This window comes from Fomitiporia mediterranea (assembly GCF_000271605.1).
Source record: "Fomitiporia mediterranea MF3/22 unplaced genomic scaffold FOMMEscaffold_1, whole genome shotgun sequence".
Classification (NCBI taxonomy): Eukaryota; Fungi; Basidiomycota; class Agaricomycetes; order Hymenochaetales; family Hymenochaetaceae; genus Fomitiporia; species Fomitiporia mediterranea.
Window position 1 is genome coordinate 1,508,113 of NW_006760386.1, and position 16,503 is coordinate 1,524,615.

At 47.9% G+C, this 16,503-nt stretch overlaps 8 protein-coding genes across 8 annotated transcripts; 6 read left to right on the forward strand and 2 right to left on the reverse strand.

The window, feature by feature from the left end:
* The first annotated feature begins 780 nt into the window (after nt 1-780).
* On the forward strand, nt 781-1,505 carry FOMMEDRAFT_16240 (uncharacterized protein). The gene is made up of 3 exons (XM_007261480.1): nt 781-892; nt 952-1,167; nt 1,227-1,505. The coding sequence occupies exons 1-2, from the start codon at nt 827-829 to the stop codon at nt 1,051-1,053; spliced, it is 168 nt and encodes a 55-aa protein (XP_007261542.1). The 5' UTR covers nt 781-826; the 3' UTR covers nt 1,054-1,167; nt 1,227-1,505.
* Nucleotides 1,506-3,139: 1,634 nt separating this feature from the next.
* FOMMEDRAFT_164524 (uncharacterized protein) lies at nt 3,140-6,249 on the forward strand (the record flags this gene model as incomplete). Its single annotated transcript, XM_007261481.1, has 11 exons — nt 3,140-3,280; nt 3,328-3,423; nt 3,483-3,559; nt 3,616-3,703; nt 3,765-4,012; nt 4,064-4,465; nt 4,522-4,716; nt 4,779-5,109; nt 5,174-5,300; nt 5,368-5,622; nt 5,678-6,249. 11 exons carry the CDS (start codon nt 3,140-3,142, stop codon nt 5,926-5,928), a joined length of 2,211 nt encoding a protein of 736 aa, XP_007261543.1. The 3' UTR covers nt 5,929-6,249.
* A 1,264-nt stretch (nt 6,250-7,513) lies between these two features.
* Nucleotides 7,514-8,849, forward strand: FOMMEDRAFT_16241 (uncharacterized protein). Its single transcript, XM_007261482.1, has 3 exons — nt 7,514-8,100; nt 8,159-8,337; nt 8,401-8,849. The coding sequence occupies exons 1-2, from the start codon at nt 7,648-7,650 to the stop codon at nt 8,174-8,176; spliced, it is 471 nt and encodes a 156-aa protein (XP_007261544.1). The 5' UTR covers nt 7,514-7,647; the 3' UTR covers nt 8,177-8,337; nt 8,401-8,849.
* A 436-nt stretch (nt 8,850-9,285) lies between these two features.
* On the forward strand, nt 9,286-12,509 carry FOMMEDRAFT_100931 (RhoGAP-domain-containing protein). Its single transcript, XM_007261483.1, has 13 exons — nt 9,286-9,713; nt 9,783-9,836; nt 9,891-10,006; nt 10,058-10,199; nt 10,259-10,501; nt 10,570-10,698; nt 10,756-10,882; nt 10,942-11,078; nt 11,128-11,428; nt 11,488-11,628; nt 11,687-11,792; nt 11,849-11,996; nt 12,063-12,509. Exons 1-13 carry the CDS (start codon nt 9,291-9,293, stop codon nt 12,123-12,125), a joined length of 2,130 nt encoding a protein of 709 aa, XP_007261545.1. The 5' UTR covers nt 9,286-9,290; the 3' UTR covers nt 12,126-12,509.
* Nucleotides 12,510-13,154: 645 nt separating this feature from the next.
* Nucleotides 13,155-14,287, reverse strand: FOMMEDRAFT_100932 (uncharacterized protein; the record flags this gene model as incomplete). The annotated part of the gene is made up of 2 exons (XM_007261484.1): nt 13,690-14,287; nt 13,155-13,397 (listed from the first exon to the last, which is right to left on the reverse strand). The coding sequence occupies exons 1-2, from the start codon at nt 14,047-14,049 to the stop codon at nt 13,155-13,157; spliced, it is 603 nt and encodes a 200-aa protein (XP_007261546.1). The 5' UTR covers nt 14,050-14,287.
* A 310-nt stretch (nt 14,288-14,597) lies between these two features.
* Nucleotides 14,598-14,831, forward strand: FOMMEDRAFT_150133 (uncharacterized protein; the record flags this gene model as incomplete). The annotated part of the gene is made up of 2 exons (XM_007261485.1): nt 14,598-14,647; nt 14,696-14,831. The coding sequence occupies 2 exons, from the start codon at nt 14,598-14,600 to the stop codon at nt 14,829-14,831; spliced, it is 186 nt and encodes a 61-aa protein (XP_007261547.1).
* A 142-nt stretch (nt 14,832-14,973) lies between these two features.
* On the reverse strand, nt 14,974-15,654 carry FOMMEDRAFT_100937 (histone H3). Its single transcript, XM_007261486.1, has 3 exons — nt 15,537-15,654; nt 15,335-15,484; nt 14,974-15,264 (listed from the first exon to the last, which is right to left on the reverse strand). The coding sequence occupies exons 1-3, from the start codon at nt 15,630-15,632 to the stop codon at nt 15,094-15,096; spliced, it is 417 nt and encodes a 138-aa protein (XP_007261548.1). The 5' UTR covers nt 15,633-15,654; the 3' UTR covers nt 14,974-15,093.
* Nucleotides 15,655-15,899: 245 nt separating this feature from the next.
* FOMMEDRAFT_16244 (histone-fold-containing protein) lies at nt 15,900-16,497 on the forward strand. Its single transcript, XM_007261487.1, has 3 exons — nt 15,900-16,028; nt 16,081-16,190; nt 16,248-16,497. The coding sequence occupies exons 1-3, from the start codon at nt 15,944-15,946 to the stop codon at nt 16,362-16,364; spliced, it is 312 nt and encodes a 103-aa protein (XP_007261549.1). The 5' UTR covers nt 15,900-15,943; the 3' UTR covers nt 16,365-16,497.
* The last annotated feature ends 6 nt before the right edge of the window (nt 16,498-16,503 follow it).

Here is a 16,503-nt window from a genome sequence, read left to right on the forward strand (position 1 = left end):
GGGTAAATTATCCATCGGCATCGGACTTCCCAGAGCAACCGCATAACAATCAAATACAAATTAGACAACGTATCGCGGGGCCGCCTTTTCTTACTTTACGAACGCGTTACGAAATACCAGTCCAATCTCCTGGTCCTCGTCGTGTCGCTCCCCCCACAGTAGAAAAGAAATAGGATTTGTGGAAGTTGAGCTCGCTAGAGGCTAGAAAACGCAAATCATAGGACGATCAGATCGACGTCCTGTATAGTTGTCTACTTGCCCTGGTGTTGCCTTTAATTATTAATATTGATGGTCGGGTATGATGGTAGGGGTGTATGATGTGTGGCGGTATCGTGATGGTGCTGAATAAAAGACTAGCACATTGTCAGATGCAGATGCGTGTTGGCGTACACGTTTCAACAAAGATGGGACTCTTGGAAGATTACAGTGGTCAAATAAAAAGGTGATATATTTTATATATTTGCTCTTGAAGTAGCAAAGAGTTTGGAATATTAGCATAGATTTAGTGTGAAATAAATGTATTGATCGTGCATTTCAATAAAAAGCAGTATTTTGAATGTTTGCTAATGTTTGAGTTTTGCATGTCTCAACATTACTACCCTTTCTCGAACATGAATATTTCCTTCCTTGAAGTAAATGTCTGCAACTAATGAGCAGCAAGCTTGGATATGAATGGATGCATCAGACGTACAGGGATAAATTGACTGTTACATAGCTTATTCAGCCTATAAAAGTTGCACATTTTGTGTTCTGTCCATACCCTGGTTTGAGGGCACAGTTTGCATGGATCAATACTCGTACATGGGAGTACTGTCACACACTATGAATGTCAGTTGCGTCAATGTGCGTCAATGACACAAGACCTGTCTGGAATTCTGAGTGTAACGTCCGACTGTCATGTAATTTATCTTACGAAACGGACCGCGACCAGCGACGGGAAGCATTACTTACACTAGTTGCATGATGTGTGACGACGTCGCCCGCTCCGAAAGTCGATGCTATGTTTCAACTCGTGCAGGGCCTAGAGTAATGGTCCTTCTACCCCCTGGATAATGTGTTCCATGTAGTCTTGGAAGACAGGGCTGCATGCAGCCACGTAGGAATACAGTGTTGAGTTCGTCGCTTGTCCTCACACTGAGATCGCATCGGTGGCACTACCACCCCAAACTATTACTCATGCCAAGGTTGAGTTGTAAGCAAGACGTTTTTAACTGTTAGTTTTTCACCTGTTATATTGTGCATCTGCCGCATTGTTGCCTTCCGATTCCCGTCCAGACCGCAAGACCGTGCTTCTTCTGTGAATATCAAAGAACATCTGTAGAAACGGACATAACATGGACTCTTTGGCTATTCTGTTCTTCGTGCCGCGCTTCGTTTGTCACTAAAGGCAATGATAGTGCGATGGACAGGTACCGCACGATTGCAAACGTAAATTGCGCACCACTTTTCTTGCATGAGTGACCCTTCCTGTAAAAGCGAAAAATGGAAGACGGAGATCAAGGCACAATATCCGATAACCTTCGAGACCGCGTACACGAGAATTAAAGTATTTTGGGTTTAAACTAGTTAAGGACGATGTGCTCGATCTTCGTCCCGGGACTGCCCAACTACTAAAACAGAGGTCATGAGTTGTGACTTTGATGGATAGCGACTCTATGAATAGAAAGTAGGGAGGCCGGCGGAGGAATCGGTCGCGAATAGAGCATGAATAGGCAAAACCTTTTGACATCCCTGATAGGAGATTGCGAGGTGTTTAATCGTGCTCAGTTCCCCGCCCCGACATACACGCCCTGCCTAGACTGGAAGACGGAGAAAGAAAGAAACGAAGACATAGTCTCCCTACATACGGGCTTGAGCGGAAATGTGATAAGCTTATTCGACTCCACGTGGCAATTCTGACCATCAACAATACTCACAGTACACATAGTAGATAGTAAGCTCGTCACCTGGAAGAACACCTCTTCAGTAACTGGTGCTGCTTATTCGATCATGCCACAGGACTTCTTCACAAGGTGTGACACAGCGGGCCGCCACAATGTGCCAATGGTAGAGTTAGGGTAGCAATCATTCCCTTTCTGACTGAAAGGCTGTATCCAAGTTCACTGTATCGCTGCCATCGAAGTTTGTCATCTACGCCCGGATGTAAGAACATATGGCAAGATTCGAGGGTTGTGGGCTGTCGCTGCAATATCATTGTTCGAGACCATCATTCAATGGTACTTCGCGCAACGTCCGACATTTTGGAGACCTCGCTGCATCATTACAGGGCAGTCGGCCAAATCCCTGGCCCCCGGACAAATCATTCTGTTGTATGTTTCGCGAATGTCCGGTCACAGAAAGGGGGATCGAACCAGTCTTGGTTCAAGATAATTTGGAGATGAGTTCTGATGTTTGCGTTGGGAAATGCACTACTCGTGAGTCGGAAAGAAGCGCGCCAATTCAATTCCCCGGAGACATTCTTGCTCCAGCTCGATATTGGGCAAGTTTCCGGAAGCACTCAGGGCACGCGTGGTATTACGTGCATTAGAGAGAGCCAATGGAAATGTGGCATGGAACAACTAGTGGAATGGGGGAGTTTGAAAGCGGAAACGGCCAATGGAGAGATACTTTTTCCAGAAACGCGTTATACAATGCAATCAGTTACCAGTCGCAAGAGTTAACGTATGTAGTAGCTCTTACCTGCCGGTGAATCCTTGATCAGCTCTTATCTTGCCCAATGCAGCAGATACTTCCGTTATAGGCTTATAGCAATGTCATTTCGGTAATAATATTACTGGACAATGTTCCTCATGCTCCGCAGGATCCACCTTTTATGTTTTGCGAGATGTGGTACCACCGAGCGAATTATTCCGATCCGCGTATTGAATGGCGCTCGATACGAGATCAATTTACTCGCATAACAAAGGTTCAGACGAGCTACAGGTCACGTGATCAATAAGAACGCGTTTCAATTTCGTGTCTGTCCAGTCTCATGTCCGTTACACGAACGATACTCGCGCGTCTCTCACATCTGAGCAACAATCATAGTTTGCTCCCTTTCTGACCGATTCAAGCATATTGCTTCCAAGGAACACAATAGCCACCAGGGGGCTGCTGGAAAGAAAAGCGGAGCAAAGGCGAATCAAACAGAGCGGAAGCTATGTCAGTCCGCGAGCTGGATCTCGTCCCACCACTTTTCGAACAAGGGCATGCCAAAGACTTCGTCGAATCCGGCCAGACGATTTCTTTTGCGCTCTCTTCCCGATCCAACTCTATGACAATATTTGCAGCTCCTGTCCAGGTATGTTGCGTCTAGATTACGAGCCTCGTATAATTAACGTTTGGTAGCATGATCTGAAAGGTTTTTCGAGGGGAAGATTCGAACTGGAGCAAGACATTTATTTCGCCTCGTGGAACCAGCCTCCAACAGGTGAAAGGCGCGCAGTACGATTCCCCCACTACTTCATCTACCAATGTATGGCTGATCACAACGCTTAACTTAGTTTGTCTCCGACACGTCCAGAATTTTCATTCTTGTAGTCAAGAAGGCCGAAGAAATCACGAACTCTGAAGCTGATCTGTACGCTGTTGAGTTTGATATTGCCATGTATCTTCTTTTGATACCAAGTTTGTCAGATTGCGGTCACCGGATAACCTCGCGTCCTTCCGGAAGCTTGCAGACGATTATATCGTGCACATTCAAGATTGCTGGATTCATTCTATAGTTAGTATATCATTGGAGCTTTCATTAAACTTCTTGAATATAAGCTCATGTGCTCGTTCAGCACGCAGCATCAAGCAAGGATCCTATAGCTGAGTTTATCGGCGATCACTATAGGTCTCTTTATTCGACCTTTTCACTATTTAAGATCCTTTATCTTCCGGAAGAGGGTATCGAAGACGTGCCTGTGGGAGATGAGTTACTTGAATGGCTCAATACCCACTTCATCGAACCATCCACGGAAGAAGGTGACCGGCTGAGTAGTCTTGAACGACCTTGGGAAGACGACGTATTCTGGCCGTATCTCTTACGGTACTGTGACTTTATTCTGTATTAGGAACTTGAAGGCTGATTTTTCATTAGGGCAACCATTCGAGGGCTGTCGAAATCTTCTACCTTCTTTCTTCGGAACCTCTCAAACCATCCGTCGGAGAATCTCCAACGAATAGCCCACAAGCTCGTGGAGATATTAGAGAAGCATCCCCGCCAAAAATCTTTTGGTACGGAGAAGGAATTCTCCACAAAATCCCGACGCTGGAGGGATACCGTGAAAGCTCTGCGCATCGAGCTTGATCGTGTCCCAGAGGGTGACAGAAGTGATGGGTTCGAAAATTGGTGGGAGAACGTCAGCGATTTGCTTGGTATCCTTGAGGGGAGGGAGGAGGTCGTACAGCGCGTCTGCGTCGACCTTGGTGGCAACTGGAAGGAGATTGTATGTGTCTACGGAATATGGATAGACATTAACCTCCGGAGGAATGACCTTCCGTACGCCTGATTTGTCGATAGCCAGACACTCCGTAACTGATTCTCCATTGTTTCAGCGATATTGTAGACAGGGTTCTGTCAAGAGTGCCAGCCGACCCGACAGACAAGGAAGATGCTTTGCATTCTGAATTGTGTCAGGGTCGTATCAAACAAGCACTGAATATTGCACACGACCTGGATCCATGGCTTCCCGCACATCTTGTGGATATAATGACCTCAGTGGGTTTACTTGAAACCGATACTGACGATGAGTGAGAATTTCTCTTCGTAGTCGTCTTCTTACCCAAATATTGATGCTCGCCGTTCCTTTCAGGACAGGCATGTCCATCCGTGATTACTATATCCTATCATATGCAGACTACCTGCAATCCGACCCAGGCTTGTGGCGACATCCAGTCGACTATCTTTGCAGCTGCGGCGAGATCGGAAAGGCAATGGCGGATGAACTTTTAATACGTGTACCGTTGCAAATAAGTGGTGCACAGAAGCCTAACGGCACTGACCATGAAGGAAATTACAGTGCTTTCATGGATGTCGAAGGAGAATACGAAGACGAAGATGGAGATCTAACTGCTATAATAAGAGAATTGAGCGAGAGCTGTCAAGATCATCAAAGAGAACCCACACGTCGCTTGATCTGTCAGGAAAGCCTTTGAAACAAGCCTCCTCGTATCGCAAGTACTGACGACAAAATCTTATGCCTTCCAGATAGCAGCCCGAAGACTTGTTGAACTCAAAAAATATCGATTTGCCATCTCATACTGCAGATCAGCTGAGGACTGGACAATGCTTGGGCGCATCGTTGAAAGCCTAATGGAAGAATACATTACACATGGTATGTCCCCCATTTGCTAGGTATCCCTTGTCGTACTGTGCTTATTTCTGGAATACAACGGACTTAGGACCTTCGCATTACGTGCCTCTACTTGCCGACATTGAGCCGTCGCTCCGCGCACTGCAAGAAGAGCCCGGTCCTCATGGTGTATTCGTCCATCGTTTGATGTTTGCTTTTCGGTACGCGGAGTTCCATCGACGGAAGCTGGTCGGTGACGTGAGGAATGCTGCATCGGAACTCATGTCCATGTTTGAACATGAACTTGCTCCGAGGGCATACTGGGGTGTTTTACTATACGACGCCATTCCCTTCTTACAGGACGGTAAGTTTATTTTGTTCATTTTACTGCATCTATTTCATTTGACATCTTCATTTAGACCGGGATTTGGGCATCACGTCGAGCGCCGCTTGTCTATTATTAAGGCGGTTGGAAGAGGTAACACTCAGAACAAGTCAAGACAGTGGAGAAGATTACCTCGGAATACTAGGTCGGATTCTGCGTATAAGCGGACCGAGAGAGGTGCTCAGACGTTTAGACGTGTTACGGTTGGCGCTGGCGCGTTACTTAGCTCGATGTACACTGGCGGGTCCCTCTTCAGCAAGTGGACCGTCGCCAAACGATTTTTAGAGTGTGTCTTCTAGTGGGAATAGCTGGTGTAATTGCGCGTATACTGGACTCAACATGAGTTTAGGCTAAAAGTTACCTTTAAGTGATACTCCTTACTTGTTTTAGCGAGTATTCCTTATCTTGGACGGACTTATGATCCGTATATTATTACATCCGGCGAACTCGGCGATGCGCTTTCAGAGTTGGAAATGCATCTGCGTTTGTCAGAAAGAGTGCCGCGAAATCGAATTACGTGTCACTTGGGTGTGTAAAATAAATGAGTGCGATCGGACCGTTAGATTGTGGAATGGAATTAACCCCGCCCCGCTCGCGCGTAATGAACGAGCCTTGTCTTTTCATTTCACGATGCTTCACGAGACGCGGCATCGGCTGCTGTAGTTCGCAGGAATTTGAACTGCACCGAAGCTTAACGCATTATTGCGCACACTCTAGCGTCATGTCTTTCGAGGGCATTATTTCCAGGGCGTAGGCGGGCGCCTCCCGAAGAATTGCGAGCGCCTAGAGGCTAGACTCGACCAGTGGATCGCGTGTTGTACGATCGGCGATCCACGAGTCGATATGTTTCCAGTGCTAGATCACGCTTGGACTGCCCAGCGAAAGGAAATTTCGCGGTGGTGGCCAATCGCTTTGCATCCGAGGTGAACTAGAGATATTGGCCTTTTTTCTCTTCTCTGTGTCCGCGAAGGCGTGTTTCATGATCACCTTGTCCTCAAACAGAATCCCGGGCGGCGGAAGTCGCTGTCGGGATTCATGAAAGGGCAGTATGTGCCCCAAAACTTAGGGTTGACCTTTGCAGGCTTGTCGTTGCATTCCACCCTCTTTCACACGATTGTCTGAACCCGACCAATCTTACTCACCATTTCAGACACTAAGGAACTCTCCTTCCATCACTGCAGAGCCTACGTCAATCCAACCATTCGGCACTCAGGGTCTTTTTCCGTCATTCACGCTTGTCTTAGTCTATGACGGAAGCGAGATGTCTAACTGGGCCTGGATCTCGGCTCATAACAGGGAATGCTGGTAGATCTCGTCACCCAAAACAAATTTGGCCAGTCTTGCAATCGCCCTGCTTTTCTAGCACAACCGCCACACTGCATGTCCTGGCCTTGCATCCTGCCGTTTGGCGCAGCGGCGAACTATGCTTTGTGTTGTCCTCGTATGAAAAATGTTAATCGTACTTTAGCTCCTTCGCTTTAAATACTGCCTTTCATCCATACTCAACTAACATCACTCAGCCCCCCTCAAAAGCTCACAAAGGCCCCCTTTTCCCATTCCTTTGTTCCTAAGCTTGCTGGTGCAGAGCATTATAACCCTTATACCCCAAGACGGTGTGTATTTCATCAGAGGTGGGCAAGGCACAATCCTTACACATCATTTTCTCTTACCATGAATGAAGACCAATGTGCTTCGACCTCGTCTCATATGTAGAGTTTAGTCGCTGCCGCCACCGGGTTGAAGTTTCGCGCCAGCGAGTAAACCGATTCCTTGTTCAAACTTGCTATTTGTTGAGGCTAACCCGTTTCTATTTCCAGATGGATTGCAATAAACGAAACTGTGCACTCAGTCAGCTTCATGGCCGTCAAAATCACAACTGCGTTTCAATGTGCAAGCATCAGTACGTACTATATCAGATACTGCTACGTGCGCTACTGAACTGGTGCTGTTCAAATGTAGACCTGGGCCTTCCGACGGACTCATTATCGAAGACAGGCCAGGAGGATGCCCGAATTGCCATTGAACACTCAAAAATCATATAATGTTCCTATCAGCTTCTGTTCAGTAGATATGTTGTCCCGCGAGACAATGACAGGATCGGACTCTTATATTTCCCTAAAACTTGGACGCACATTTTTCCCGTGGACTCGTATTCAGCATCCCTTCTACATTTTGCTTTCTTGTGTTCCTCCAGTATCGCCGGAGAATTGTTTTATAATGCTATTTCGTTTGCTCGCAGACATGTCCGACGCCGGAAGAAGACTTCGGAAACGTTTGTTGTCACGTTCAATTTTCGCGGTAAGGCGTGGTTCAAGCGAGGAGGGCAGTCTCCGACGGGCATTTCGAATTTCTTCGATGAAGTTGTTATGGGCGCAGGTGGAAGCAAACAAACGTGGGCGTGTTCCCATCCGCGGACTTCAATGGTTTCAATTCCTTGCTGGCCGAAGCAACGATTTTCTGAGGGCGATAGTTTTTACTTTTAATAAAATCAAAGCCCGATCAAGCAGAAAGTTACCTTAATAGTGGAACCTGAACAGCCTTTTAAGGACAAATAACTCGTGAATCATCTGCCCGAGTCACCTTGTCACTGCTTTCTATCCATTCACGAATGCTCCAAAGTTCTGCTTCTAGACTACATAACATGATCCCCAATTAATGTTGATAATTCCACGAGACTGTTTTCTCAACGTGTCCCTTTAAGACGGAAATTGCGTGAGTAGCATGCGGGCAGAAGCAATGGGGGACGGGAGGGCGTACAAACGGTGAATGAAGAACCCTTTCTTTGGGCCTCGAATTCAATTCTCGCCCATAAATTTGCATTGATATGAGGAGTGGCCCACCCTCCGAAGAAAAGTCGAACGACTGGAAGTAGATTCATGCAGGCCCATCTGCCACACGGCGCAGGGCTGTTGATGTTCAGACGCTGATTGCGCAGTAAAGGTGGATCAAGACATTAAGTCCAGAAGTTATACGGCCCTGCATATGTCTGAGTGCATGGAATTCTTGTTCCTATTGGGTATTCGTAACTCGAACCCGCTGCCTCAGAATCACGAAGAATCCGGCAATGATATGTGGAAATTTGGCTCGGGATAAATACGAAAGTGCCTCATGCGCCGAGTTTTGTTTGTTATCGGCTTTAATATTGCTGAACTGTGAGTTTATAGGACGCTCCGACGTGAAATGATTGTGAGGACGGCGGAGATTAGTGAATGTTAGGTTTCGTGTAGGACATTTAGTTGCAGCCACAAGGAGTCAATGGAATGTACTTACTCGGTGGTGAAACGCGTGGTAAAATTTATCTGGTCTGCAGACCAGTTGGACGATGGGTTCGGCTTGATGCACGAGGCAACGTTAATAGTTGATAGGAAGAAAAACATTGCTCGGAATCGTCCGCTGCATGTCAGAGCAAGCGAAGTAAAGCAACGGTTCCCGCTCAGTGAGAGAAATCATTTTGTAATTTTTGTTATTGGATGTTGAAGGATTTGCTTATGCAAGCAGACCGAAAAGGAAGGCAGCAATAGATTAATTAAGGGAGTTGCCGAAGGGTTGCAAGGCGCGTTTCTGGCGGTGCTCACGTCCCACGACGCCTGCTTCCCCTCTCGCTGCTGGCTGCCCTAGGCACCTGATCGTTGCACTCAGCTCGGGGAATGGCAGCTGCACCCATGGTCTCATCAGCAACTGGACATATGCCCGACGACCACTATAACTCTTCTTCCTGGGACTATGTCGAAAGTGCACCAAGCATCTCTCCGACAGCCAGCAATGCTTCCCATTCGCAACACTCTCGACCGCTAATCGCGTCAACACCTTCAGGCAGAGACCCTTCGTCAAGCAATGGATCCTCGACATTTGGAACTTCACCTCCGTCTGCCCCGTCAAAATCAGTCTCGCCACCCCCTCAGCCAAGCATCGACACTTCTGTGAAGCAGTCAGCGCCACCGTTGAAATGGAGGGATAGTGTATCGACGTTGGAGCGACGTGATACATCATCTTCTTATACCGGAGAACAGGTACAGGTTGTAGAACCTACCTTTGATGAGAATGTGCTCAGAGCTTTATGCGATATGGATGTGAGCTTTCTTAATATTACTCAAGTTTTGTTGAATGCTCGTTTGCTCATATCGTGTTCTTAATTCAAGTCTGGTGTCCCTCTCCTGCTTGATCGAATAAAGCAAAGCATGGTCTCATGTAGGGTGCGTGCCTGATGGGTGGTATATGTATCGTTCGGATCTAACATATGCTTTTAGGAAGCATCCGTTTTCTTCAAGAAACGTGCTGTCCTGGAGGAAGAATACGGAAGGGGTCTACAGAAACTTGCGAAGTCCACCTCGGAGGTTTATTCTATGAATGATGGGAAGGCCGGGTATGTTATTTTGCCCCAGTCTGGCTCATCTGAGTAACATCGGCTATCTAGGACATTTGTCGTTGCGTGGCAGTCAAGTATGAAAATCCATGAAACCATGGCTGAGAATCGAATACGCTTTTCTCAACGGCTGAATGAAATGAGCGAAGACCTAGCCACTCTAGCGAAAGAAGTAGACAAGAATCGTAAACAGGTTGGTACAAATCGTCGGCTCGAAGTTAAATGCCTATTGAACTAATACGCCCGTGTTAGACCAAAGAACTTGCTACTCGATACGAGAGAAGTCTACAAGAGTCAGAAACTGCGATGGAGAAGAGCAAAGCACGTTTCGACATGACTGCAGAAGAACTTGAGCGCGTCCTTGTGGCAAAGGAAGGGGAGTCCATGAAGGACACAGCAATGAGATCGCCAGGGGCTGGAGGGGGAGGGAAACGGGCTCTGGGAAAAGCCGTCCAGAAAGGTGGTATGCTTCTCAAGGGCAAAAATCCTCAAAATGTTTGTCACTCGTTTGATTCCCTGGCTATGCTTGACCAACTTTGTGGTAACTTTACTTGTTCACACAGATCCAGCGCCAAGAGGACGACATAAGGGCACGGATGTCGACCGCATCCGATGTATACAGAAAGGCCGTATTAGATACGCAGTCTATGCGGCAAGAATACTTCAATTTTCAGCTCCCTCGCATATTACGGGTAATGCGTTTAAGTTGTATTCTGTATTGCTATTGTCTTAATCAACGTTGTTACCAGGCTCTGAAAGAGTGTGCAGACGAGATTGACCTTGGCACTCAATACCATCTCACTCGATACGCCTATCTATTTGAGACTATTGTCCTCAGTGATGGCACGACGCTTGCACCTCCCACAGCTGATGACGGTCCGTTGATAATCTCAAGAGCGTCACCCCATTTTTCTAATTCATTGAAATTTCACTAGGACAAGGCCTTAAATCAATCATCGAATCAATTGACAACCGTGCAGATTTCAAAGTATATATGCAAAATTATGCATATGCACATGGAGGACAAGCGCATCGTGGTCCAAAGCGGGACGGTCCATGGGAAGAGGGTTTCGTATGTGACAAACTTACTACTGATCAACTACCCTAATCTTCTTCTCAAGGTGCCGCCTTTACCGTCGTACGCCAATACTGACAAAGTCTACTCGAATCCTACTGCAAATATTTCAACAACGTCAGGGACGACGGCCAATTCAAATGGACATCACCAAGGTCCAGACAAAGCCCGGCCAACGTTCGGTGTAGACCTTTCGGAGCAAATGACACGCGATACTGTCGAGATTCCGCCTATTATAGAGAAATGTTGTTCAGCCATTGAGAAGTATGGGCTGACTTCTCAGGGTCTGTACCGAATAAGCGGGACGATCACCAAGGTGTTGAAATTAAAAGAACGTCTCGATAAAGGAAAGGGCATTTATATGATACGTACTTTGACACGTTGGTTGACTCGCTACCATAAACAGACGTTGACTCAGTGAACCTCGACACGGAAGAATGGTCTTCCGATATTAATAATGTTACAAGCGTTCTCAAGCTCTGGCTACGAGAACTTCCTGATCCACTTTTAACCCATGCTCTGCACCAAGGCTTTATTGAAGCTGCGAGTACGTCCTATTTCGATCGGTCATCTAACTTCCATTCGGGTGCCTGACTCCTCGTAAGAAATTGAGAACGACAGGCTTCGCCACATCCGACTACATGAAAGGGTGAATGAACTTCCTGACCCCAACTACGCTACCTTGAAGTTCTTCATGGGACACCTACACAAGTACGTCAATTGCGAAAAAATGATTTGACTGAACTGACTCTTCCATGACTTCTCAGGGTGGTGCAACACGAAGCTCAGAACGCCATGTCCATCTCAAATATCGCAATAGTTTTTGGCCCAACCCTCTTTGGCCTGCCGAATGGAAACCCAGGGACACAACCAATGACGCAGAACGGCATGGCAGACGCAGCGTATCAGAATAAAGTGAGCATTGACAACTTTGTTCTGGAGGCGAAGCGGGTCGGTACTAATAAGAGTCTAATCTATTAGGCTATCGAGACCATCTTGGAGCATTATACTGACATATTCATTGATGAGAACGAGGAAGTTTAAGGGCGGTCCGATCGACCCCTTGCCGCTGCTAATGTGTCCCGCGAGTTGCCTGTCTTTGTTTCCCTCCCACTCCACCGATTCTTTCTCTTCTTTCTTCCTTTGCACCTATAATATTGTTATTCACTGATACCCCACACGCTGCAGCCTCGCACTTACCATGTGGATCGCGTCAGTAAATTTTTGTAAACTAGTTTGGTCTGGACACACACTTTCCCATTTCACTCCTTTATTTTCATTTTTCATTTCCTTTCATTTTAGTTTCTGTTGTCGTGAGTCGTGTCCGGATGTCTCCCTTTGTCAGCGACGAGGGAGGGGATCATTATCAGCGATGTATTTTTTCTACTCTCTTTGTTTTGCGGAGCAATTATGCTAGCGGACATCCCACCTACCCAGCTCTACCTACATTATTCATGATCATTATGTTTATGATCCGTTCTTTCTTTTTTCGGTGCTGTGTACAATTAGAAATCTCGCTGTGAAAGTTACACGATAAGCATATAGCCTAAGCTTCGGAAGTTTGGGATGGGTCTGGTGACCACCCCACCTTCCCGCCCCTTGATTGAAAATTGAGTTATGTGCGTGGGACGCACATCGGAATATACGTGCGTAAAATTAGCACAAATAAAGGATCGAAGAAAGAAAATAATAACAGAATGCAGAATACAAAATACAGAGTGTGTATCCGGTTCGTAACTTGAGCGTAATAAACATCATGAAGCAGGGATCCAGAAAACGAGAAAGTGGCGGAAAGGGGAATAAGAGTGACAAGAAAAGACCGTGATAAACCCAAATGAACAGGATTTGACTTTATGACCGAATCATTGTCGGATGCTCGTCGCTTGATGGAAGGCCCCTCGTGAGTCGGTAAGAGCCTTCATCTGGCGTCATAGAAGCACTAATTTGGTATTGCGACGTTAAGACATTGAGCGGTCGAGAGTCAACTAGGTAGAGGAACTCAGAAAAAGAGAGGAAAGAAGGAAGCATCGTCATCATCATCTGTCATTGCTTGTAGAGAAACGAGACCCAGAACTACGGGTTCGGAGAAATAGACAATGGTCGCCAGATCCCATCGGGTGTGCGTGTCCAATCGGTTCCGGAGGGGAATTTGACTCGACGGAGTGAGGGGGCGACGGAGGACCATGCGTTGCAGAGGGAATGCTCTTCGACTTCGTTACGCACGCCCACGATGCCATCGACGTTTGTTGGAGAGAGATCGAGGTGTGCGAGGTGTTGGAAGGCGCCTAGGACTTGGGTTAGTGCGGAGAGGAGCATCTGTCGTTGTTCGGATATTTAATTGTTTTTGGGTTTGAGCAATTGGACGAAAACGGTACGGTAATTCGCCGAGGAACCACGAAGAAAGAGGAAGGAAGGTGATTTGAAAGACATAGAAGCGGTTCGTTAGTATATATAATTTCGCCGTAAATCCGAACTCTGAATGCTGCGCGGGCGGGAACAGAAGGAGGGGGCATAGGGTAATGGGTAATGGTTGTCTGGGCATCTGCATATACACAGCGCACCGGGGGGATCGGGATATGAGAAAGAGAAGGTGAAAAGTTGTGCTTACCATTCCGGAGAAGGTGAAGTGCAGTGTATGCCGGAGGGCAAGTCGCATCCGGAGCGTCTCCAAGGCAGTGAGGTGCTTCGAGATGGTGAGCAATTGAGTCGGTGTTACCGACAATGCACTCAAGTCAAGTCGCCTGATGGGCCGAGTACTGTGACCGAGTGAAACTAGCAGTCGTTCTGACGGTTCATGCCCACTGAGCACGAGCGTAGAGACGGGTCTACCAGGTATGACTGAAGCAGCGCAATTCAGGTCACCGCGGAATGTCTCTAGGTAAGGTATGTCCCGCGACGCAAGCGCAAGAGGCCGTCGATGATCCGCTAGTTGTAAATACACAAGACGGGGCTGAGTGCGTAAGAACATTTCGACGGACGCGTCGGCAGACCCGTTGAGCGCAAGTGTTCGGAGCCGAAAGCTCGTCCTGGCGAGCAATGCACTAAAGTCAAAGGCGGCGGGTAAGCCGGCAAGGTGCAGCTCCAGGACTTCGGTCTGCGTTGCGCTTTGCAACAGCGCTTGCAGGGCGGGGAGGACTTCTGGCGCGAGAAGACAGTCGTGGTGTTTTCGCGCTCTGTCACGCGTCCAGCGGATTACCAGCCGTCGGATACATTGCGCGAGGTGTGGACGGCGGAACACGGCTGCGCAACAATTCATCATCCGGCGAGGGGTGACTATCGTCTGTGGGTCGCTATCGACCGAGTCGGTGATGATGACATCGCTATAGAGCAGGCGCTCGCCGACATTCTGTAGACGCCTGTTGGTGCGGACAAGAGCACTGAGTGAAGCAGGTGTGAGGTGAATGAGGATGGCAGAAAGCGTCTCGTTGGGTAGGTCGAGGAGGAAGAGTGGCATTGGATGTTATGGGGAGAGATGAGGTGATGGGATAAGGATCGCATAACGACGGATTGGAGGATATGGATGAAGAGCGCATTTGTGCAGGCAGTGGGAGTAGGATGTCGGAAGCGTAGTCCGAGAGTTGCTCGAGATTTCTCCTTGTAATTCATTCCGGCAGTCCTCTGATGCAGCCCACTCTCACACCCCCGCGCAGCCGCAACAGGCGAGTGGACGACCGTGCGCTCGGACGGATGATTGCTGCCACTGGTGGCCACTGGCGTGGAATCCGTGTTCTCAGTCTCTCCACAGCATAGTCAAAACACCCAAAGGTCCGTTATCGTTTTAGCTATAGAAGCCAGTCGGATCTATAGAAGCGCATACACACAAAAGGAAAGCAATCCTGCCTCACTCAGCACATCTTTCCCTCTTTCGCTTACTGACGGCAGGAATAACGACGTCAAATGCAGGGCCAGATGCACCCTCTATTCTTAGTTCGCCAAATAGACGTGGTATTGTACAGCAATAATAGAATACACAAAAATATAAAATAGCAGTCAACAATCCATCCACGTGAATTCACGTTCTCTCGCCACGGAGACGACGAGCGAGTGCAAGGTCCTTCGGCTGGATGGTAACACGCTTTGCGTGGATAGCAGCAAGGTTCGTGTCTTCGAATAGTGAGACGAGGTACGCCTCAGATGCCTCCTGCAGTGCCATGACGGCAGATGATTGGAAACGGAGATCCGTCTGTGTACATTCGAAGGGGAATCGCGTATTAACATCGGAGGAATGACAAACGATGTGTGAAAGTACTGACCTTGAAGTCCTGTGCGATCTCACGAACGAGACGCTGGAACGGCAGCTTACGGATGAGCAACTCCGTTGACTTTTGGTACCGACGGATTTCACGAAGAGCGACTGTTCCTGGCCTGAAACGATGAGGCTTCTTTACACCACCAGTAGCCGCCTACAAACAACTTAGCATCCAACCCAGCTCAATACGACATTAAGGCACTTACGGCGGCAGTCTTACGCGCCTGGGACTTGGCAGCGAGTTGCTTCCGGGGTGCCTTGCCTCCGGTGGATTTGCGGGCAGTTTGCTTTGTGCGGGCCATTGAGGTTTAAGTTTAGGTTGTTGGTAGTGGTGGTAAGAGTTTAAGATCTCGGCGCGGCGGCTATGGGTGAGTGTTCACCGCAAGTTCTGAGGCGGCTGTTTATATAGAGGCGCGACATGAGTATCACGTGCCGGGTCGGACGCGTTATGTTGTGTTGTGAACTCTAAATTGTAGCACAGCCACTCTCCGCCTCCGCGCCCATATAAGGCGACCCCGAGGCGCGTCCATTTCTGCTTAATCGCATCTCTCCCATCAACCATATCCTTCAACAACACTTAACACTACTTCACCCAACCACCACTCAATCAACAATGTCTGGACGCGGAAAAGGCGGAAAGGGTCTTGGCAAGGGCGGCGCGAAGCGTCACCGCAAGATTCTCCGTGATAACATTCAGGGTGTGTACCTTTAAGCATTGACGTTGATCGTTGTTGACTCGGCCTTGTTCAGGTATTACCAAGCCTGCCATTCGTCGCCTTGCCCGTCGTGGTGGTGTAAAACGTATTTCCGGTCTCATCTACGAAGAGACCCGTGGTGTTCTCAAGGTCTTCCTCGAGAACGTTAGTCACCAATTAATCCATCTATCTATTGCAACCCTTGCTGACTTATCCTTCTAGGTCATCCGCGACTCTGTCACCTACACAGAACACGCCAAGCGCAAGACCGTCACTGCACTCGATGTTGTCTACGCACTCAAGCGCTCAGGGCGTACCCTCTACGGTTTCGGCGCATGATATTTTACCCATCCACTTCATCGCTCGATACCTTGCCTCATCTCTTTGCATTTCTGTTGTCTCGTGCAGATGTATTTCTTTTGTATTATTAACGCATAATTATCATATCCACGGGATAAAAACTTGACTTCACTTTGGT

Bases quoted from the DNA above. Each gene is read 5' to 3' on its own strand.
- FOMMEDRAFT_16240 (XM_007261480.1), top strand. From the start codon at position 827: ATGTCAGTTGCGTCAATGTGCGTCAATGACACAAGACCTGTCTGGAAT. The intron at 893-951 runs CTGTCATGTAAT...AGCATTACTTAC, and splicing joins ATTCTGAGTGTAACGTCCGA to ACTAGTTGCATGATGTGTGA.
- FOMMEDRAFT_16244 (XM_007261487.1), top strand. From the start codon at position 15,944: ATGTCTGGACGCGGAAAAGGCGGAAAGGGTCTTGGCAAGGGCGGCGCG. The intron at 16,029-16,080 runs GTGTGTACCTTT...GGCCTTGTTCAG, and splicing joins TCTCCGTGATAACATTCAGG to GTATTACCAAGCCTGCCATT. The intron at 16,191-16,247 runs GTTAGTCACCAA...TTATCCTTCTAG, and splicing joins TCAAGGTCTTCCTCGAGAAC to GTCATCCGCGACTCTGTCAC.
- FOMMEDRAFT_100931 (XM_007261483.1), top strand. From the start codon at position 9,291: ATGGCAGCTGCACCCATGGTCTCATCAGCAACTGGACATATGCCCGAC. The intron at 10,007-10,057 runs GTATGTTATTTT...TCGGCTATCTAG, and splicing joins ATGAATGATGGGAAGGCCGG to GACATTTGTCGTTGCGTGGC. The intron at 11,997-12,062 runs GTGAGCATTGAC...CTAATCTATTAG, and splicing joins ACGCAGCGTATCAGAATAAA to GCTATCGAGACCATCTTGGA.
- FOMMEDRAFT_16241 (XM_007261482.1), top strand. From the start codon at position 7,648: ATGCCCGAATTGCCATTGAACACTCAAAAATCATATAATGTTCCTATC.
- FOMMEDRAFT_100937 (XM_007261486.1), bottom strand. From the start codon at position 15,632: ATGGCCCGCACAAAGCAAACTGCCCGCAAATCCACCGGAGGCAAGGCA. The intron at 15,485-15,536 runs GTAAGTGCCTTA...AGTTGTTTGTAG, and splicing joins AGGCGCGTAAGACTGCCGCC to GCGGCTACTGGTGGTGTAAA. The intron at 15,265-15,334 runs GTCAGTACTTTC...GAATGTACACAG, and splicing joins AGATCGCACAGGACTTCAAG to ACGGATCTCCGTTTCCAATC.